At 47.3% G+C, this 23,287-nt stretch overlaps 1 protein-coding gene across 2 annotated transcripts in view; it reads right to left on the minus strand.

The window, feature by feature from the left end:
* Positions 1-5,062: 5,062 nt before the first annotated feature.
* Positions 5,063-23,287, minus strand: part of DEPTOR (DEP domain containing MTOR interacting protein) — a 93,887-nt gene continuing 75,662 nt past the window's right edge. For both annotated transcript variants that reach the window (XM_060243266.1, XM_060243268.1), the window contains exons 8-9: positions 21,726-21,830; positions 5,063-5,477 (exon numbers count right to left, since the gene is read on the minus strand). In XM_060243266.1, coding sequence (XP_060099249.1) covers positions 5,349-5,477; positions 21,726-21,830 — 234 coding nt within the window. In that variant the 3' untranslated portion in view covers positions 5,063-5,348. The remainder of the gene's footprint in view (positions 5,478-21,725; positions 21,831-23,287) is intronic.

The raw sequence follows: 23,287 nt of genomic DNA on the forward strand, positions 1-23,287 counted from the left end.
GCTCCTCTACCTGCAGCCAGCTGGGTGACCTTGGGTCAGTCCCAGTTCTCTCAGAGCTGTTCTGTCAGAGCTCTCTCAGCCCCACCTACCTCATAGGGGGTCTGTTGTGGGGAGAGGAAGGGCAGGCGATTTTAAGTTGCTCTGAGACTCTGAGTGAGGGTGGATCATTCCAGCTCTTCTTTGTAAATCCAAGTGGCCCTTCTGCCAGAAAACAGTGAAATGATGCAGCTCACACCTTAGCTGGAACTGGACACCTAGAAATTGCCACAGAGACCTTGTGGTGTACTAGGGTAGACTGTATCATCCTGAAGACCTCAGGAAAATATTCTTTGGCCAACAAGTGGTGTGCAAATAGATACAGAATTGGTACAGAGGGAGAGGGGTGATTTCATCTGAAGAAAGGAGCTCCCACACCTGAGCGCCATCTTGATTACAGCCATGGCCACATGGAGCAGACAAAGGAATGGCTGCCTGGACAAGGCCTCCGAGAGCATGGAAAGTTTTTAGCAAACTGAACTTCTCAGCTTGGAGGGAAGGTGGCATGGAATAGCCTGATCTTTGAAGCTAAGCAGGGCTGGTACTTGGAAGAGAGACCACCAAGGAAGAGAAGAAGATATTGGATTTATATCCCGCCCTCCACTGCAAAGAGTCTCAGAGAGGCTCACAATCTCCTTTCCCTTCCTCCCCCACAACAGACACCCTGTGAGGTGGGTGGGGCTAAGAGGGCTCTCACAGCAGCTGCCCTTTCAAGGACAACCTCTGCCAGAGCTCTGGCTGACCCAAGGCCATTCCAGCAGGTGCAAGTGGAGGAGTGGGGAATCAAACCCGGTTCTCCCAGATAAGAGTCTGCACACTTAACCACTATACCAAACTGGCTTTAGGTGGTCTAAAAAGGAAGGTAATGGCAAACCACGGCTGTCTCTCACTTGCCTTGAAAGCTCCTTACTGGGGTCACCATAAGTTGGTTGCAACTTGATGGGACTTTACACACACAGACACACATAATTTTCTAAGCTGAAAGAACCAGCCTTATAATAACAGCGAGGGTATAGAGTGGAAGGACAGAGAAACGTGCACTTGCAATGTTTCTTTGCCTTCCTTGCTCAGTCTGCTGCTGTGAAGAGGGTATGTGTGTAGATCAAGGGTGGCCAAACTGTGGCTCTTTCACACATATTGTATGGCTTTCAAAGCCCCCACCATCCCATCAGCTGGCTTAGAGATGGCATGTCTCTTAAAATCACTTCTCCAAGCCAAGCCAGCCAATGGCTTGGAGAATGCATTTAAAGTTAAAGTTGCTTTCTTTCCACCTTTCCCTTCCCCATCTATTTGTTTTGCTTTTCCTTCCTTCCTGTTTTGCGGCCCTCAAAATCTGATGCTCATGTCCCATGGCTCTCAAACATCTGACATTTATTCTGTGTGGTTCTTACATTAAGCAAATTTGGCTACCCCTCAGTGTAGACCTTCTAATTTTCATACATTTATTATTTTAAATGCAGGTAGTACTCCATACCACACAGACTTCCACAGTTCTTTAAAAAGTTTATTTTAAAAACTCTTAACATGTAGAAATTGAGCAGTACCAGAATAACTTCTGATTACACAGTGTAGTGAAAAACATATCAACACATATACATTCAACAGATTTATGGCACACCTATCCTCATGGGAGTGACAAGTAACTTAACAATAATGCTTAGGCAAATATTTCCCGGCATTCAAACTTTGCCATATTTACCTATCATTCTACATGATACAATCCCAAACCTGAATTTTTCAGACAGGTATAAAATTCAATCACAAATCAATGGTTGAGCACAGAAGGCAGAAAAGCTTGAATTTTGCTTCTAAAAATGTTGAGATATCAAATTGTAGGTATGTCTTCCCCAAAGCTAGGGGGATTTGGAAACTTTAATTTTGCAACTTCATGGTCTGCAAGTCTTAATTTAGATTGAAAACACATTAATAGCCTTTATGAGCACTGTACATGGTTCTACAGAGGTACAGAGGCTACCCTGTGGCATTCTGTACACACAATTTATTTCATCCCACTATTGCCAACGTAGGTCTGGTAGATTTTGGACAACACCCTCCCCCCCACCTGCAATACCTGTTCACCATTTGTAAAAATGGGATCGATGTCTTTGCAAACAACAATTGCTCTTTTCAAAATGCCTTTCAAAATGGGGAGGGGGGGGCAATCTATTGCTCAGCTTTTAATTCTGATCCCCAGGCATTTAAACAATTTTCCAAAGCAGTGATTCAGATAAAATTCTACAAAACGCGAAAGCTGTTCTTTTTAGAGAAGATACGCATCAAACAACGTCAGCGGCCCGTTTTCAACCGCAAGTCGGCAGCTTCCTGTAGTTTATTTTTATCTTTTTGAAACTGATGCTAAACAAAGCCTCAGCAGGTTCATTCACCCCACACTGAACAGTACCTTAGTTTATTCTGGAGAGTACCCTTTTTTTAAGCTACTGACTGTCCAATTTTATTCAACTTTGCAGTTTTATATCCAAGCCCTTTCATAAACATTTTCCCCAGGGCTTTTTTTGTAGAAAAAGCCCAGCAGGAACTCAGTTGCATATTATGCCACACACCCAATATCAGTATTGTTTCACACAGGGCCTTTTTAAAGAAAAAGCCCAGTGGAAACTCATATGCATATTGGGCCACACCCCCTAACACAAGCCAGTTGGAACTGCGTTCCTGCTCAAAAAAGGGCCTGGTTTCCCCTCATTTTTAATATCAGGACTGTCAAAACTTTATGACAGGAGACTTGTTGGAAGGAGGTAGGAGGAACAATGCATAAGCTGCATAAATCCACAGGTGGACACCAGAATTACTGTGAGAGCACCAAGAGCATTGGCAGTTATTACATATGAACATATGAAGCTGCCTTATACTGAATCAGACCTTTGGTCCATCAAAGTCAGTATTGTCTTCTCAGACTGGCAGCGGCTCTCCAGGGTCTCAAGCTGAGGCTTTTCACACCTATTTGCCTGGACCCTTTTTTGGAGACGCCGGGGATTGAACCTGGGACCTTCTGCTTCCCAAGCAGATGCTCTACCACTGAGCCACCGTCCCTCCCCTTACACTAGTCATGGGAGGGAGGGAGGGTTATCCCCATTTTTTAGATGCGTCACTGAGGCTGAGATTTCTCTAACTTGCAGTTGGCCTTCCCAACCCTCAAGATGGGGTACATTTTGGCTGCTTTCGCACACGTCACATAATGCACTTTCAACGCACTTCAGCAATCATTTTGCAAGTGGAAAGCTACTGTATTTCAGAACTTCCTCATCTGCCACTGCAAAAGGTAACTGTACGCAGGCATGGATAGGATAGATTAGCATGGATCCCCTCACAAACCTCTGAAATTGTAGGGGAGGACTGCATCCCCAATGGGGATGCAAACAGGGCTTTTTTTGTAGCAGGAACTCCTTTGCATCCAGTAGGCCCTGTAAGCTCCAGGAGGACTGGCTACATCAGGGGTGTGTGGCCTAATATGCAAAGGGGTTCCTGCTATAAAAAAGTGCCCTGGATGCAACAGTTTTAAAATCTCTGCACCATACTTAGGCAAGAAGCTGTTTAAACCAGGGCTGCCAAGCTCCCGGGTGGGGAGAAGGGGATCCAGTGGGCCAGTGGGGGGATCCCCTCAAAAAGGAACTCAAAGTCTTCATAAACTCATAAAGGAAAACTCATGAAGTCTTCATAAACTCATAAAGTCTTCCCGGAAGCTCCTAAATGGCCAACACGCAACATCGCCAGCATGATGACGTCACTTATGAGTGACATCGTTGTGCCACAAAATAAGTCCCCCGCCAGAGGCCATGGGGGACTTGGCAATCCTTGTTTAAACCATCCTGAAAGCAAGGGGTTTGCTTGGAGGGGGGGGGGTGTCACTAGGGATGGGCACAAACCTCATCACAAACCTAATTTCATGACAAACATCACCGGTTTTGTGGTTCGCAAACTGGAGGTTCATGCCCATCCCCAGGACTTTTTTTGTAGTAGACACTCCTTTGCATATTAGGCCACATGCCCCTGATATAGCCAATCCTCCAAAAGTTTACAGGGCTCTTAGTACAGGGTCTACTGTAAGCTCCAGGAGGATTGGCTGCATTGGGTGGGTGGCCTAATATGCAAAGATGTTCCTGCTACAAAAAAAACCCTGCTCATCCCTATCTATGACCCTCCCATGACCCTTCATGCAACTGGGTGCCTTGCCATGCACGAGTGAAGTTTAAGTGGTGAGTTCACCCAGAAGTGGAGAACTCGCCATTTGGACTTCACTCATGTACGGCGAGGTGCCCGCTTGCAAAAACAATTTAAAGAGAACGTTCCCTTTAAATGGGTTTTGCAAGATCTCCCCCCCCCCTCTTTCTGCTGGCCTCAGTTTGTTCACTGGGAAGGTCACAGAAATTCATGGTTTGTGAGACTCCACGAACCTCCATTTTCCTGGTTCGTGCCCATGTTTAGTGGTTATTACCTTTTGTAGATGACGAAGAAGAAGAAAATGATGATATTCGATTTATATCCCACCCCATACTTTCCATCTCAGAGTCTCAGAGTGGTCACAATCCCCTTTACCTTCCCCCCCCCCCCGCCACAACAGACACCCTGTGAGGTAGGTGGGGCTGAGAGAGCTTTTGCAGCAGCTAGCCTTTCAAGGACAACTCTGAGAGAGCTATGACTGACCCAAGGCCATTCCAGCAGGTGCAAATGGAAGAGTGGGGAATCAAACCTGGTTCTCCCAGGTAAGAGTCCGTGCACTTAACCACTGCACCAAACTGGTGCAAGAATTCAACAGAGTTGCAAGAAATCCACACTGAGACGTAGAAGACCCCAGAGGATCACAGGACCTCTCCATTTCCAAATTCTTGTAATCTGGCCTCTCAGCTGCCCACACCTTTCCCAAGTCCCAGTATGGTTGTGTGAAGAATTATCCAGCTTTGAAGGCACATCTCTCATCCTTATGGACTGCAGATAAGCTGAAAACATGCAGTCAATGCTTAGCAAGGACTTCAAAACTGGAGCAAGATGAACTCAGAGCTCCAGAAGACTTCAGCACTGTGCAGAGCTTCTGGTCTCTCTACGGAGTGAGCAGAATCAATTGTGCAGCGTGGATGGAGCAAGTCAGTTTTGGTGTTGGACCTTTCTGATTGGCACAAGCGCAAAAGTGTCATTCAGCATCTTCACCAAAGCAGCTATCGCTGTTGAGAAGGGAAGAAGGACCCTAGAAGCAAAACAGTTCACTTAGGAAAGGCACGAACGTATCTCCTTGTCTAACTCTGAGACTTCTTTGTGTAGCGTCCGAGTGCGGGGGAAGAAGAAAAGAGGAAGCGTCTTTCTCAGGGCTCTGTTTCCTCCATCACTTCCATGACGATGGTCCGAGGGCCGGTCAGAATGAGGTTGCTCACTGTCCTGTAGTCTGCATGGAGGACGTTGAGGCCGTTCACTGAAACCACAAACTGGCAGACCTGACGAGGGGGAAAAGCAGCAAGGAGTCAAAGACTTGGTAGGGTGTAGCATCCTGCCCTAAGGTCAGGAACCGCCATTTAAGACCCCCACTTCTGTCCCAGGCAATGCTCCCTCTAAGCTGTGGAGTTTTGTGAGCAAAAATTCTACTTCATGAGCTACTGGCATTAAAGTTGTGAGCCAGCGATTTGGCTACTGCATGGGTGGCCAACGGTAGCTCTCCAGATTTTTTTTTGCCTACAACTCCCATCAGCCCCAGCCAGCATGGCTGATGGGAGTTGTAGGCAAAAAACATCTGGACAGCTACCGTTGGCCACCCCTGGGCTACTGCATAAATTAGTTTGCTCTGGGGCCATCCTTCCTGAACTATTTATCTTACACCAGCTGGGGGATGTATGGAAGGAGTGGAGGCAACTGATATCACCAACTGCAGAATTGGAGTTTGTTTTTAGACTGTTCTATTGCTTTTAGATTGCACATTGTTTTATTATATGTATTTGATTTTAATCTTGTATTATTGATTGTTGTTACCTGCCCAGAGCCCATTTGGGAAAGGGTGGGCAGGTAACAACATTTCCATTTGGGAAAGGGTGGGTTATACACTGAAAATAATAAATAAACAAATAATAAACTAAGATAAAAATGTGTGAGCCAGAGGCTCAAAAACTGTGAGCTAGCCCACACTAACTCAGCTTAGAGGGAACACTGGTCCCAGGGGAAAAAACCATGCCAACGAGGTGCCATTTAAATAGTAAAATCCCAAGTTCATTTGGCGCTTTAGAGTTAACTGCTAGTATCTGAGTGCAGCAGTTTCCCAGTGAGCAGTTTTCAAATGCGGATTCTTTGAATTTAACAAGCACAATGTGCTAAACTCAAGAGGTTTTATGATGATAATAAAAAGTTTTCTTTAAAAAAAAGAGAGAGAAAAGGCTAGGCCTTTGGCAGCGTTTGGCAAGGATAAAGAAGGATTGCAACATTTAAGCAGAACGGTCCCAAAGCACTTCTTAATTTTATAGAGCTTTTGGGCAAGCCTTAACCAATGCTTAACAATTACCACCAACGTGAGTACTAACTAACCAAAGAAGACATTTCACGTTTTATTGTACAGCAGAGGAAGGGGGGAAAAACCAACACAATTCCCTTACAAAACCGAGCAGAACAAACCTCCACTGATGGAACAACTTTCTATGACGTTATTCATGCAACGGGCTTTGCTGCAACCACAGGCTTCTTTGGTAGGAAAAAGCCCAGCAGGAACTTATTTGCATATTAAGCCACACCCCTGGTGGCACCATTGTTTCACACAAGGCTTCTTTTGCAGAACAAACCCAGCAGGAACTCATTTGCATATTAGGCCACACACCCCTGGCACCAAGCCAGCCAGAACTGCGTTCTTGCTCAAAAAAAGCCCTGGCTGCAACAATACCCATTGCTTGCACAAATTTATGTTTTTGAAATCTTTTCCGCCCTACAGCTGCCAGGTTGCAATCAGGAGAGGATTTTTCTTTCAAAGTCATGAAGCTGTGGCATCTTCTGTTCTGCTCTCAGAACAACGTACAATCTCCTTCCCTTATTCTTCCCGCAACAGACTGAGAGCTCTTTTGGGCTCTTGAGAGAACAGCTCTGAGAGAACCTGTGACTGCCCCACGGTCACACCAACAGCTGCAAGTGGAGGAGCGGGGAATCAAACCCGGTTCTCCCAGATTAGAATCTGTGCCCCTAACCACTACACCAAACTGGCTTTTTGTGCAGACGGAGTGAAACTGAGAGTGTTTGGTGTAGTGGTTAAGTGCGTGGACTCTTTTCCGAGAGAACCGGGTTTGATTCCCTACTCCTCCACTTGCACCTGCTGGAATGGCCTTGGGTCAGCCGTAGCTATCGCAGGAGTTGTCCTTGAAAGAGCAGCTGCTGTGAGAGCCCTCTCAGCCCCACCCACCTCACAGGGTGTCTGTTGTGGGGGGAGAAGATATAGGAGATTGTAAGTCATTCAGATTCAGAGAGAAGGGTGGGGCATAAATCTGCAATTCTTCTTCCACAGTCTCAATCCTCCACCAGTAGCATCTTTCCCCCCTCTCTTTTTATTGAACATCCAACACAAGAAATAATTATTTTCAGCACAACATTTAAATCACCATCCTGAGCAGAGAACACTCTAGATCCATTTGTGTCAATTGACTGTGAAGGGTATATAACTTCTGCTTAGGCTTGCACTGTTCATTGTGTGTGGAACTCTGTTTTAAGTGCCTCTAGCAAATATGTAATTGGCCAAAGAGTGGGCGGTGTGGGGGCAGGCAGTGATCCAGCTCTCGCATAAACATTACGTCCCCGGAGACTTAATGTTCTCTCTCGATCTTTACAAGCTGAAAGCCTGCCTGGTGTCGTATTAGAGAATTCACAGAAAATGTTTACTAGACATTGGGGTTCAATTTACATGGGTAAGCAAAACAACTTCATTTTTGGAATGACAAGCAATCCTGGCATTATTACTTCTGGTATCTGGTGATGCTATCTTTGTTCAGATAATACCACCACCCAGAGGTGACAGCTTAGTGAAGAGAGAGAGGAAAGCGGCCTGTTGCATTTAGAACTAAAAGCTGCATTTAGAACTAAAATAATGCACCGACGTTCCAACGGTTGAACTTAAGCTAGCTTGTACAGCTGACAGCCAGAAAATAGTTGGGATCAGGCCCATAGCTACAGTGGGGCCTGGGGGGACCAGGACCATCCTTTCAACCCCCCCTTCCAGCTGTATGGCCCCTCCATTGGAGGGCCCCCAATCTGTCTCCTTTACTCACCACCACTCCAAACAAGTAGTAGCATTGCTGCTGGTCTTTTCACAGCTGGCCTTCCAGGCACGCAACTTCAGTTCAAGAGATCTCTGTCTCTCTGAGAGAGGGGTGCATAAGAAAGGGGTGGGGGGAGCGGAGCTGCTGTGCCTGCCCAGGTGAAGGGGGGTTAGCTTGTGGAACTCAAGGCAGCTTACAGTTCTGAGAGTCCAGGGCCACCAAACTGGGTGACCCCCCCCCGGCCCCTCCAAATAACAAATTCTGCTGTGGGCTCCACCAAACAGGAAATCCTGGCTATGGCCTTGTTTGGGATCCCACAAATGGCACATATATGTATAAAGCAGAAAAGTGCAGACACAGGCAGAGAGCTTTTCTGGGTATTTCTCCCCCCCCCCCCCCCCCCAGTTTCAAGAGATAAGTCACAGTCAAAGAGATAAGCCACAGTCTGTGGGCTCTCTCTTCACCAGTGGTCATGATAGAGATCTCAAAAATCACACATGAGGTGGAGAATAAGCAAGTGAGGGAGAGAAAGAGAACTCTTCCGAGCCTCTCATAAAAGTAGAACAGGGGATACCCAATGAAGTCGATGAAGGAAAAGGAAGTACTTAGCTAATATGTGAGATTCACAGTAGTGGTGGTCAGTATTTTAGATGGCTTCAAAAGATCAGGCAAATTCATCATGGACAGGCCCATCAATGGCTATTAGCCACAATGACTAAATGGAACCTTGAGGTTCAGAGGCTGCAGCCTTGTGAATACCAGTGCTTGGGGGTAACAAAAAAATAGAGGCCTTGGCCTCCATGCCCTGCTTGTAGGCCTTCCTGGGACATCTGGTTGGCCCCTGTGTGAAAAAGAACACTGGAACAGATTGACCACTGGTCCATTCCAAAAAGGCTACTTTTATTACTATTTATAGCAAATCAGAAAAAGGCTCTGCTTATATGTACAATGCTTATTGACATCTAATTCCCCATTTCTGGGAAGTGATCCCAATAGGGCCTCTCATATCTGGAATCAGAAAGAAAGATCTTCTGGTCATAAGAACATAGGAGGAGCCATGTTTGATGGACACAAGAGAAGCCATGTTTGATCAGAAGAACATAAGGGAAGCCATGTTTGATCAGAAGGACACAAGGGAAGCCATGTTTGATCAGAAGGACACAAGGGAAGCCATGTTTGATCAGAAGGACACAAGAGAAGCCATGTTTGATCAGAAGGACATAAGGGAAGCCATGTTTGATCAGGCCTATCCAATCCAACATTGTGTTACACAGTGGCAAAAACCTAGGTGCCATCAGGAGATCCACCAGCAGGGCCAGAGGACATTATTTTAATGCAAGTTTCATGTCCTATTTAAGCAAGTTTGGGTTGGTTAACTTCTATATGGCTGAGTGACAGGATGCCATCACTAAGTCTGAGTAAATTTCCTAGACCAGGGAAGCTTATTCCATTACTGTTCACTGAGACTTCCCATTAAAGAGTTTAGGATTGGAAGTCAGACGTGTCTCTTGAGTGGCATGCTGAACATACCCTTCCTGAGCTAAATTGATGCATACGTTAAAAGAGACACTCCCTAGGCTGTGGCTCAGTTGGTAGAGCATCTGCTTGGTATGAAGAAAGGCCCCAGATTTGATCTCTGGATCTTCAGTTAAAACAACCAGGCAGAAGATTATGTAAAAGACCACTCCTGAGACACTCTGGAAAACAGCTGCCTGTCTGAGTAGACAGTATCAACCTTGGTGAACCAAGGGTCTGTTTCAGTATAAGCAGGGATCATTTCGTAGAACAAGGTGCCAGAACTCATGCGCACAGCGCATTTGCATATGCCACACCCCTGACATTACCGAAAGATATACTAAATTATATCAGCTCAGCACCTACCTTAAAATGCTTCTTGAATTATAATTGTCCTAATAAAACCTTACTCCTTTAAAATTACTTTCTCCTCTGTGGCCACAGTGGCACGATGAAGATTTCCATCTGTTTGCTTTATATGTTTTGCTTATTTTCCCTTTTTTGTGTGTGGGGAAAAATATTAGAAAGTTTGTCAAATCTTAGAATTCAGCAATATTCTCACAGAGGGGTTTGATCAATGGAGCCCAGAAGCAAGAATTTGGAGGGGGGTAAGAAAGAAAGAGCAAAATACAATGTAGAGATTCCAGAGCTCTGCTCCTGCAAGCGCCTGACCAAAATGAGGCCTGAGTATAAGGCAGCTTCATGTGTTCCCAACACTAGCGACATGCTGGTCCAGCGGTGGCCAAACATGCTTAACTGAAGAGCCACATGGAATAAATGTCAAATGTTTGAGAGCCACAAGACAGGGAGGGAGGAAAGGAAGGACGTTGGGGAGGGAGAGGCAGAACGAAAGCAACTTTAACTTTAAATGCATTCTCCAAGTTGGCCAATTAGGCAGTGGGAGCTTCTAGAGCCACACAATATGTATGGTTCTTATTACTGTGCATTACCAATATTCTTAAGGAATATAGTGAGAGTCAATAAATTGGTTCAATTTTAAAAAAAGACAGGGGGGGGGGAAAGGAATATAGCGAGAGTCTAAAAGACCTGTTTAGCGTTCCCTGTGGAAATCATTCTTTGAGATCATGAAAGGGCACAGAGGGGAAAAAGCTATCGATCTCATACGTTTGGCCACTCTGAACTGTTCAGGATTTGTAGATTTTATTAAACAGCTCTAAATTGATCCTAGAGGACTGAACATTTGAGTACCTACTCAAAGTTCAGCCCTCAGCTTTGCAGGACAGCGGAGAATACCTACATCTTGTGCAGAAATGCAGCAGGTGTGAAGTTTATAGAAGGAAAGGCTGCACCTGAAGAACTGATGCCCGCTAGCAATTAACAGTTCAGCAGTATTATTAATGGGAAAAAATGGCCAGGAAGGAACAGGTAGATTCAAGAGAGGGAGAGCATTATTAATGCCTAGATTTTAAAAAGTGCATTTCTGAAATGCTCCAACATCAGCATTCTCATCCCCATTATTTACATGAGAACGGATGTCTATTTCAGTAGCCAGCAAACGCTCCCAAAAGGGTAAAAGGTCACAGCTGCACTGTCTGGCACAGCACTACAGCCATCATTTGGGCCGCAGCCCAGGTTGGAATTTACAGGCTGAAGAAACACACAAGCAGGGCTCTGTTTTACTTTGGCAGCCAAGAGCGAGGCCACTTGGCACCCGTCTGAATGGCTGCAGCTGTTGTCACTCCCCAGGCAAGCGGGACCCTCACGCTCTCCTCTGCCACGCATTCCTGCTCTAGAGGCACACTAAGCGCCCCTCAGCTAGTCACCAGCAATGCTTGAAATGAGGGCCAGATCTGACATAAATGAGACTTTATGTTGGGCCAGGCCATATCAGGCCGGGCCATATATGTTCCTATTTAAGATTAGGTAGCAGAGATATCCATTTTACAAAGGACACAGACAAACACCATTAAAAAAAATTTTTAAAGAAAAGAAAACATGCTTAAAGTATTAGCATTCGGTCTTAAAGGTGCTTTCTTTGTATTTCTCCGATGGGATCCAGGGAACTAGGCAAAGGAAGCTCTGGATCTTTCCTTCTTTCCCTAGGAGACCAGGAAGGGAAGGAGCGTCAACCAATAGAAGAAAGAGGATTCGCTTAGTGACTTCGCTGTGTGATTGAGAGAGCCTGGCAAAGCAAACTCTCCCTCCCCCCCCCCTTTCCTCCCCAAGGGAGGAGCCTCAGGCAATGGAGAAAACAGGTTTTGTTCTGTATCTCCTGTGTGATTGAGCAAGCCTTGCAAAGCAAGCTGTTATGCAGAAGGAAGCAAAAGAGAGGAAGAAGGAAGCAGATGACAGTCAGTTGCTTGGAGGCCTGAGAGGAACCCTAACCCTGATTCAGCCCCCAGGCCGCATGTTTGACACCTCTGCTCTAAGCTGTGGAGTCTTGTGAGCAAAAATTCTGCTTCGTGAGCTACTGGCATTGAAGTTGTGAGCTATTGCATAAATCAGTTTCTCTAGGGCCACTTTTCCTGAGCAAAGACAAAAATAAATATGTAAAATAAACAAATATTTTTAATTGTTATACTGTTTAAGGTTTGAATTAGTTAATGCTCAATATTTGTAAATGTTTTTATTGTTGTAAGTCACCCTGAGCCTGCTTCAGCGGGGAGGGCGGGATATAAATCCAATAAAATAAATAAAAAAAATGTGTGAGCCAGAGTCTAAAAAACTGCAAGCTAGCTCACACTAACTCAGCTTAGAGGGAACACTGGTTGTCATTCTTCTCTTCCATAAAATGAAAACACACACAAAGAGGGATACGTCTGCGTACGTCTAGATGATGCAGAGTGCGTTGGGCTGTGTCTGTAGGGTTCTGGAAGAACGCAGGCAAGACGGACGGTTTCCCAAGGTGGAAAGGCGATACGACCTTAGGTAAAAAGGCAGGATCGGGGCGCAGCACCACCTTGTCATGGTGAAAAATAGTGTACGGAGGGTCTGACCTGAAAGCGCAAATGTCGCTAGCTCATTTGCCAGTGGTGACGGCTACTAGAAGGGCAGTCTTCCATGTCAAAAGGCTTAAGGAGATGGAACCCATTGGCTCAAATGGTGGCTTCATTAGCTGACTGAGGACCAAGGATAGGCTCCAAGCAGGTTGTATTTTGCGAATTGGAGGGTGAAGGTGGAAAATTCCCTTCAGGAAAGCCTTAGTAGCGGAGTGCGAGAATACAGTGGAGCCGTCGATGCGAGGATGGAATGCCGAAATAGCTGCCAAGTGCACTTTCAGAGAGGAGTGAGAGAGACCAGCTTTGGAGAGCGTCAGGGTGTAGGTTAGAATCTGATTAATATTTGCCGCCTCAGGTTGAAAGGAGTGTAATGCTGCATACTTAGAGAAACGCTTCCACTTGAGGTTATAGGCCTTTCTAGTGGCTGGTTTCCTAGCATTGAGGATATGACGAACCTCCGGTGAGAAAGTTAGAAATTGATTCTCCATGCTGTAAGATGGAGGAGAGTAGGGTTGTGATGAAGAACCCTGCCCCTCTGTTGAGAGAGGAGGTCTTGAGTCTGCGGGAGGCGGAGAAAGAGTCCGTGAGACAGCAGAAGGAGAGTGGTAAACCACGGTTGACGTGGCCACCACGGAGTCACTAAGATGCAATTGGCATTGTCCGTCATGATCTTCTGCAATACTCTCATGATGAGAGGAATTGGTGGAAACATGTACAACATTAGGCCTTTCCAGGATTGTAGGAAGGCGTCCCCTGCTGACAGTGGAGACTGCTGGCCGCGGGTGAAGAAGCGCGGGCACTGAGTGTTGTCTTGTGTTGCAAAGGCATCTACGTCCGGCGTGCCGAACTCTCGAAACACGGGCAGGAGATAACGGCGGTTGATGGACCACTCGTGATCGTTGATGGGATGTCGACTCAGAGTGTCCGCTTGCGTATTTTGGATTCCAGGTAGATGCACTGCAGATAGGAAGATGCCGTGGGCAATGCTCCAGTGCCATAGGCTCAGGGCTCTCTTGCACAGTCTGATGGAAGCAGTGCCCCCCTGTCGGTTTATGTAGAAGACAGTTGCAACATTGTCCGAAGCTACTTGGACATGCTTGTTGTGGAGTGAGGGAAGAAAGGACCGCAGGGCCCTGTGGACTGCCATCAACTCCAGGCAATTTATGTGAAGGGAGCGTTCGTATTCTGTCCATTGGCCCTGAACGGTGAGGTGTCGCAAGTGGGCTCCCCATCTCCACTTCGAAGCGTCCGTAGTGACAATCACCGAGGGAGGAGTCCGAGCAAAGGACATTCCCCTGAGAAGGTGATGGCGCACAGTCCACCATTTGAGAGATGGGAGGATGTGAGTCGGGATAGTGAGTAGAGTGAGCTGATGTTGACGCTGAGGATGAAAGGTCCTCACGAACCAAAGTTGAAGAGGGCGCATATGTAGTCTGGCGAACAGGAGCACAGAGGTGGTGGCGGCCATGAGGCCTAGCATTCTCTGAAAGGTAAAGGCTGTCTGGGAGCGATGAAGAATAATGTCCCTGGCCAGAGATATGATGTGTTGTGCTCTGTCTTCTGGTAGATATGCCTTGCATGACAGAGTTGAAAGATGAGCCCCTATAAATTGAATGGATTGAGTAGGTGTTAGGTTCGATTTGGAGGTGTTGACTTGAAGGCCCAGAGTGGCCAAGAGGGACAGTGTCGCGGAAACATCGGACTGGAGCTGTTCCTTGGAGCGTGAGACGACCAGCCAGTCGTCTATGTAGGGGTAAATGGAGATGCGCTGTTGTCTCAGAGTCGCTACTACTACAGCCATGCATTTGGTGAACACTCTCGGGGCTGTAGACAGTCCGAAGGGGAGAGCACGGAATTGGTAGTGTTGATCCCCTATGGCGAATCTGAGAAATCTCCTGTGATGATGACTGATGGAGAGGTGAAAATATGCATCTTGGAGATCTATCGAAGCCATCCAAGCTTGTCTTGGGAGCAACGGAAGGATGGATTGAAGTGTGACCATCCGAAATTTCTTGTGATGAATATGGTGATTGAGTTTTCTGAGATCTAGAATGGGACGCAGGCCCCCGTCTCTCTTCGGAACAAGGAAGTAGCGGGAGTAGAACCCTGTAAGGGGGGGGGACTGGTTCTATGGCCCCCTTGGCCAGCAAGGTTGCCACTTCCTGAAGAAGATGGGGTGATGGAGGAGTAGAGATGAACCTGCGGTGAGTTGGGGTGGAATTGAACTCTATTGAGTACCCGTTTAGAATAATTGAGAGTACCCAGGAGTCGGATGTTATGGCCTCCCAGTTGTGGAAGAACGGCTGAAGTCTGATGTCGGTGAGAAGGGGAGACGGAAGAGAAGCAGGGGAGTCAAAGAGACTGCTTGTTGGTGGGTGTTGTCTTCTTTGAGGGCGAGCCCTTTGTTGGAATGGCTGCTTATTTAGGGTAGGCTTGCGTCTCCAAGGCTCATTTTGACGAGGAGATCTGGACCGTTTGAAGTAATTGGGTCTCCAGGGCCTCTGCTTGGAAATGGATTGTGGCTGGGTGACTCCTAGCCGCTTTGCTCGTTTCCTGCTATCATCGACATTGGTGAGAATGTCATCCGTAGTGGCATTAAATAGTCCCAGACCATCAAATGGTAAGTCCTCAATTTTGAATTTGATATCTGGCTGTAGGGACGAGGATCTGAGCCATGCGTGTCTACGCAGGGCGATGGCTGAAGCTAATGCCTTGGAGGAGCATTGGGCTGCGTGACGGGCAGTATTTATCTGCTGTTTGCTCACTCTAGAAAGTTCTTGCAGGGCATGATTGGCTTGCTTCTGGGCAGCTTCCGGTAGGGCGGTGACCAAAGAACTCAGCTGTGATGTAAGATTGTAGGCGTAAGCGGAAAAATAAGCCATGTAGTTATGGATCTTGGTAGTCGCAGTAGTGAGGGAGTAAATTTTTCTCCCAATGGTATCTAGTTTTTTACCTTCCTTCTCAGGAGGAACAGGGTGCCTAGTTTGTTTGGATTTAGAGGAAGAGTGGACGATCATAGAGTTGGGAGCTGGGTGACTGAAGAGGAACTTTGACTCTGGTGCATGCACTTTGTATAGCGCCTCAACTCTCTTGGACGTCGGAGGGACAGATGCCGGCTTGTCCCAGGCTTCCTTTAGGGTTTCCAAATGGACTGGGAGCATAGGGAAAGAAGATCCTGTAGGGAGGTCTGCATTAACGAGGTCATAGACCACATCAGATACTCTAGTGATGTCAGAAGTTAGCTTCACGTTAAGGGATGTAGCCATGTTGGATAGAAGGTCAAGGTATGACTTGGGGCCCTCGGAAGGAGAGAGGTCTGCCGGCTTGGCTATGTCCGAATCAGGAGAATGGAGGTTTGAAGCTGAGGAACTGGATGATACGGATTGTTCAGCCTCCGAGTCATCTACGGTGTCAACCTCTGGGGTCTTTCGGAGCTGCTCGGGTGCAGGAAGCTCCAGTGGAGGCGGATCTGCCGGCTTGATAGGTGACAACGGTTTAGGCCTGGGGTCACGGTGCTGATGAGGAGACTGGTCTCGGTACTGATGAGGAGACTGGTCTCGGTACCGAGGGCGGTCGCGCTCGCGGGAACAATCCCTATAATAAGCTCGTTCTCGGTGTCTGGAGCTTTCACGGGTCCTAAAGTCGTCTCGGGTCCGATGTCTGTAGGAGCCGTAAGAGGGCGATCTATAGTATCTGTAGTATCTGCGAGGAGATGGGGATCTAGATCTCGAAGGTGAATAATAATAGTAGCGGTCTCTGTGTGCACTTCGGGATCTATCCTGTCGGAGCCGAGGAGGGTCCCTCGGGGATCTATCCTGTCGGAGCCGAGAAGCGTCTCTCGGGGATCTATCCTGTCGGAGCCGAGAAGGGTCTCTCGGGGTCGAGGGGTTCCTCACTAATTCCGGTGAGGTGATCGGTCGAAGCGGTGAAGTGATCGGCTGTAGCGAGGGGAGCTCACGGAAGCGTTCCCGGAGAGGAATCGGATGCTGGCTCCTGGTCGAAGTCGGGGACTCGGTACCTAGGATTTGGTCTGGAGGTGACTCGTGCACCGATGGTGATCTAGAATCTATGCGTACGATTTCCAATGGCGTGATGGCCGGAGTCGAGGAGGATGTCGAAGCTGAGGCGGCAGCCGTCAAGGAAGGTCGAGGCGTAGGAGGCCTAAATATAGGAGGCCTAATTATGACGACGGGTTCGAGAGGTGGTCGAATCGCGTCGTCAGGTTCGAGAGTCTTATGAGCCAATTTTAGCTTCTTGGGCGACTTCGGATTCGAGGAATCCTTCGGAGGCGAGGTCGAAGGGTCCCTCGGGATCGACTCGGTGCGATGCCGTTTCTTGGAGTCGTCAGACTTCTTGTGGTGTTTGCCGGATTTATGCTTGCTGGGAATCTGAGCCACGGAAGCAACCGGCTGAGTTGTTCCCTGTAGAAGTAGGGAAGACGGTGATGATTGCGAGGTCGCGGCCTGCGCCATATTGGGGTGCAGAGAAGACTCTAGCAGATGGCTTCTGAGTCTTGCCGCGCGGTTTTTTCTCGCCTGCTTGCCGAACTGGCTGCAGTGCGCACACGAGTCAGTACGGTGAGCCTCCCCGAGGCAGAAAAGGCAGAGAGAGTGCCCGTCGGTAGATGGAAGTTTTGCCGAACAGCGAGCGCACTTCTTAAAGGTAATTTTTTCTCTTCCCTTCCCTTCCATCCGCCCGGAAAGAGAGGGGGGGGGGGAAGAGGGGCCGAAAAGAAGTAAAGAGAAAGTTTTTTTTTTTTTTTTAACGATACCAGAATGAAGAGAAGAGGAATCGAAGAAGAAGAACGTAGATCAGGAACGGGAACGTAGATCAGAGAGGACTGCAATGAAGCGGGAGATCAGCGAGATAGGTGTTTTCCGGACGGCGGTAAAGAAGAAACTGAGTGGGTTGGCCGCCTCCCCCTCGTCTGGGCATGCGCAGTCGCTGCCCCCTCCCCGGGACGAGGGGAAAGGCACGCCAAAAATAACGCTTTAGGATTGCTTTGAATTCTCCGAGATGGGCTCGATCCTGCGGATAAACCCATATGTGGGACTGCACAGAGACCACGATGAAGATCCACTGGGAGCTCCATATGTAAATATGGGAGCTCCATACACAGAAGTATATACACAGCAGAATACAAGCTGGCTTTCTGCTAAAGGAAAAGGGGGCAAAGGAGGGCAAATCAGTCTGAAAAAAGTTTTCTGGGTTAAGACTTCTAAATCGCCCCCCTCCCCTCCACACACACCATGATCCTTGTGGGCTGCCAAGATTATAAATCAATAATAAGAAATTTTAGGAAAGGGTTGATTAAGAATCCAGACAACAGCAAAGAAGATAGAGCAGTCTGTAGTTCTATCTGCTTCCCCAGACCAAAGCTTGCTCTACTTTTCATGGTGTACACAGAATCATAGAGTTGGAAGGGGCCCTACAGGCCATCTAGTCCAACCCCCTGCTCAATGCAGGATCAGCCTAGAACATCCCTGACAAGTGTTTGTCCAGCCAGTGCTTAAAGACTGCCAGTGAGGGGGGAGCTCATCTCCTCCCTAGGGAGCCAAGTCCACAGTTGAACAACTCTGACTGTAATTTTTTTTTTCTAATATCCAGCCAATATCTTCCCACCCTTAATTTAGACCCATTCTTGTGAGTCCTCTCCTCTGCTGCCAACAGGAACAGCTCCCTGCCCTCCTCTAAGTGACAACCCTTCAAAGCCTTCAAGAGAGCAATCATGCCCCCCCAACCTCCTCTCCTCCAGACTGATCATTCCCAACTCCCTCAGCCTTTCCTTGTAGGGCTTGGTCTCCAGGCCTCTCATCATCCTCTTTGTTCTCGTCTACACCCGCTCCATCTTTTTTGATGTGAGGCCTCCAGAACTGCACTCTTTACTGGAATCCAGGTAAACAACATCGACATCATTCCCTCAATCCACTAAGCTCGTCACTCAATCAAAGAAGGAAATGAAGTTGTTCTGTGCTGACCTTCCTGGATCACCAAAGTTGTCCTTGAGATACTTGCAGATTGATCCCTAATGTCACCTGACCTGGATGGCCCAGGATAGCCTGATCTCAGCAGATATTGGAAGCTAAACAGGGTCAGCCCTGACTACTATTTGGATGGGAGACCTCCAAGGAATACCAGGGTCTAAAGGGGAGGCAGGCAGTGGTGAACCAGCTCTGACGTCTCTTGCCTTGAAAACCCTGCGGGGTCACCACAAGTCAGCTGTAACTTGGTGGCACTTTCCGCCACCACATAATGTCACTGTTGTATTTGGCAGCCTCTCAAGATCTTAAAAACAAACAACAACCCAAAAACCCTGAGCAGGCAGTTTCGCCGTTTTCCCACTGGAAACAGACAACGGGCCTTATCCTTTCCATTTCCGTGCCCTTTTGAATCTTGAGCAGGAAGAGTGCTGGGGCATTTTGTAAACACAATGTTAACACTGTGTCAATATTTACCTCACTTCACTTTCAGTCATGGGACACCAAGCCCAACCTGTAAGGTGGCTGAAAGAACAAAAGAAAAGCTGTTTGTTCTCACCAAACTGATTTCCAAAGAGCTATTGGGTACCTGACAGGAGAGTGGCCAAAGGGCCTGTCCAAACTTATCATTTTGCCACAGGTTGCAAAAAAAGCACTAATCCAAGTGCAGAGGCAACTGGAGCCCTCCCCCCCCCCCCGCATCTTCCTCCTCCATTCTTTCCACCCCTCTGGAAGCAAAATCCATTAACTGGGCTGCCATTATTCCCTATGGACACTGATTCCTATAGGGTATAATGGAGAATTGATCTGCGGGTATCTAAGGCTCTTGGGGAGGGGCTGTTTTTGAGGTAGAGGTACCAGGTTTTCAGCATAGCATCCAGTGCCTCTCCAGGGGATCCACTTCTATGAGCCCCCAAAGAAAGTGCCCCTATCCTTCATTATTTCCAATAGAGGGGAAGGCATTTAAAAGGTGTGTGGCCCCTTTAAATGTGATGGCCAGAATTCCCTTTGGAGTTCAATTATGCTTGTCACACTCTTGCTCCTGGCTCCACCCCCAAAGTCCCCAGATATTTCTTGAATTGGACTTGGCAACCCTAGAAGGGAAGTACTCAGGAATCAAAAGTGTGGTGTTTCCAAACAGACTTCAGTCCCGCTGACTGTCTCTGTCTCTCTCTCTTTTTGGCTAGAAATTCAACACCAGCAATTTCTCCCCTTTGCTTTAACAGACTGCTCCAGGCTTTGCTCCAGAACCCACTGAGATTGATTACTTTTGGATAACTCTCCCCCTACCGCCCCACCCCTAGCCTTAAAAAATATAAGAAGCTGTGCTGGTCTTGCAGCATGTTGTCTTTCCAACATTCTATAACGGGGGGCCATCAAGGGCATATGCAGAGCTGCAGGGCAGAAGTCCTACCCTGAGGAGTTTGCTCTTCATGGCGCCCGGAAGGGAAGTAAATAAATCCAGCCTGCAGCAGATGTCCAGAAGGAAGGAGGGAAGGGGGGTGCTGTCTTGAAGCTGAAGGCTCTTCTAGAAAGCATAACGCTGAACCTTGGCTTTTCTTCAGATCCTTGCCCTTTCCATTCTTGCCAAGTTTTCTTGTCTAGTTTTGTTACTCGAGTGTTCCAAGAAACTCCGGCAGAGCGTACTTCTTAGAGAAGGACAGATGCCTCTTCATTGCCAGATTTATAACTATCCTGAGTTCGAAGAAGCTGTCTGTGTGCCTGCGAATACATACACACGCATGCACTTCTAAAGGAGATTCACATTGGGAGAGGAAGAAGGAGGGGCAAACTTGCTTACTTCCTTGGACAGATCTGAATTCTGATTTGAAAACTGGAGGAACCAGCTCAAAACGGCTACACAAACGTAAGCGGTTGCCACACCAGGGCGACTCCCCCGCTGTGATCTTATCGCAATGGAACCCAGGATGGTGGTGGAATTCTCCATTCCTCCATTGTCCCTTATCCCCACCACTCCTGCACCCATTGCTGAAGTACTTCTTGCTAGCTTTAAAAAAATGATAGTGGGTGATAGTGGCAGTAGCATAATGCTACTATAGCAATATCCCTACAGCCAAAGTAATAGTGGCTATAGAAAGGGTGGCCAAACTGTGTCTCTTTCACACCTATTGTGTGGCTCTTGAAGCCCCCACCACCCCATCAGCTGGCTTGCAGAAAGCATTTGTCTCTTTAAAAAACTTCTCCAAGCCAAGCCAGCCGGCAGCTTGGAGAATGCATTTAAAATTAAATTTGCTTTCTTTCTACCTCTCCCTTCCCCAATCTATTTTCCTTCCTTCCTTCTCTCAAACATCTGGCATTCATGTCTTGCAGCTCTCAAACATCTGACATTTACTCTATCTGGCTCTTTCATTGAGCAAGTTTGGCTACCCCTGGGCTATAGTGTAATGCTGCTGTAGCAATAGACCTACAACCAGTTTTTTTAAATGAGCAAAATAGTGAGAACCAGGGAGAAGGTGAAACTTAAAAACCCAAAGCCTCCATGTATACAAACCCTCAACTATAAGTGATGAAAATCTGAGAAATTGCTATATTAAATATACAGAATAATTCAGTAATATGCAAGTCAACAATAAATAATATAGTTATATACAATCTCTAATAAGAGATCAAAACACAAAGGAAAACCAAAGCAGTGAATCCAAACAATCAACTCAGTCCTTTCCAAATGATGCCTGCCCAGCTTAACCAGTAAATGAGGAGTCTCTGCTCCCGGTAGTCCTTGTAATAGTCCAATTTAAGTCCACTTTGGTCCAGACCTCACACTGCTATTGCAGGGAGCACAGAGCAAAAGCTTGGCATAAAAGTAACCAGAACTACGGGCAACAGTGTCTGCAATCATCTGCAATCATTTCTGCAATTATCACACATTGTAATGTTCACAGAGCTAAGTGTTGCTACCTACATGGAAGGGCTTCCTGCTATCGCATCTGGAGCAGCCCTGAAAAAATGGCAACCCGACTGATTTTACCTGTGATGTTAAATAAGCCTACCTTCATTCCTGCTGCAGCTGCAGGGCCACTGGGGTCCACGGCTTGAATGTGGCAAGGCTTGCTTCCACGCACAACAAACCCCCACCCGACAGCGTCGCCTATGATCTTGAGGAAAGAGAAAATGCACGCTTTAACTCTCTCGTCTGTGCAGTTCCAAGATCAAAACAACAACAGTGCAATCCATGTTTCCTTGGTTCTGCCCAAACCCACAGTGTTCACCAATTCCCATCCAAAGAGGCTCAAACTGGTTTCCATTCCAAGAAATCTAAAAAAAAAACCTATAACGCGTGTATGTGTGTTTAAATAAAATTTTGGGCTCATCAGCCTTCACAGAAAGCAGAAGGCAAACATTAGAAATATTTCTGGTTTGGGATGGAAAGGCATCATTTCCTCCAAAGATCTGTCAGTTTCTAACAATGGTTCCACTGATGAGCAAGCTCACACAGAGAAAGGAAGAACGATATTTAAGACTGTAAAGAGAGAAGGATTTTAAAGAGCCACCGTTAAAACAGGGCACAAGCACTGATTGCTTTTTCCTGCCTCAACTGTGATCTCTGGTCAAGGGATCATCTGCAACCAAATATCTCTTCCCTGCTGTGTGGACTCAGAAAGAGGCTGCAGTCAGCGGCCTCCTGGAATGGAAATTCAGAGCAGGCACACATGCACACCGTTACTATAATAGAATGGGTTCGGTGCATGGAAGAGATGCGGCTGCGGTGATCATAGCTCTTTATTGAGTTACAGCATGATAACAAGTAAGCTAGAAGACTGGCTAACCGGGCCAATGAGGCTAACTATATACAATCCTGAGTTCCCATGCTAGAACGCCATTAGATCAGCAGGGGGCTTCTGGTTGAGCCAGGGCAACAGGGATTTGGATCCTACTGCCCACTGTTCTAGAGTCCCCAAGCTCAGTCCTCAAAGCTCCAATGAGCCAGGCGGGAACACTGGTGAGGAGCATCCACGTGAGTCTACATACACAACAGTTACTTCCTTGGCAGGGCTCTTTCCACCACCCCCTGAGCCTAAGCTGGAGGGTACACTAACCCATTCATAAGTATGCAGATTTCACTGATGGCTATGGAAATATACCACTTCTGTGCCATCCTATGGCAGTAACCCCCCACAGCATTAGGACATTGCCACACTATACCCTACAGCTAAAATTAACACAGTCCCGTGGCACAGAGTAGTAAAGCTGCAGGACTGCAGTCCTAAGCTCTGCTCATGACCCGAGTTTGATCCCAGCGGAAACCAGGTTCAGGTAGCTGGCTCGAGGTTGACTCAGCCTTCCATCCTTCCGAGGTCGGTAAAATGAGGACCCAGCTTGCTGGGGGGAAACTGTAGATGACTGGGGAAGGCATGGCAAACCACCCTGTAAAAAGTCTGCTGTGAAAATGTTGTGAAAGCAACATCACCCCAGAGTCGGAAACGACTGGTTCTTGCACAGGGGACTACCTTTACCTTTTTAGGACAGGGGTGGCCAAACTGCAGCTCAGGAGTCACATTTGGCTTTCATATGTATTGTGTGGCTCTCAAAGCTACCACCGCCCCGTCAGCCA

The sequence above is a fragment of the Heteronotia binoei genome, chromosome 7 (assembly GCF_032191835.1).
Source record: "Heteronotia binoei isolate CCM8104 ecotype False Entrance Well chromosome 7, APGP_CSIRO_Hbin_v1, whole genome shotgun sequence".
In the NCBI taxonomy this organism is placed as follows: domain Eukaryota; kingdom Metazoa; phylum Chordata; class Lepidosauria; order Squamata; family Gekkonidae; genus Heteronotia; species Heteronotia binoei.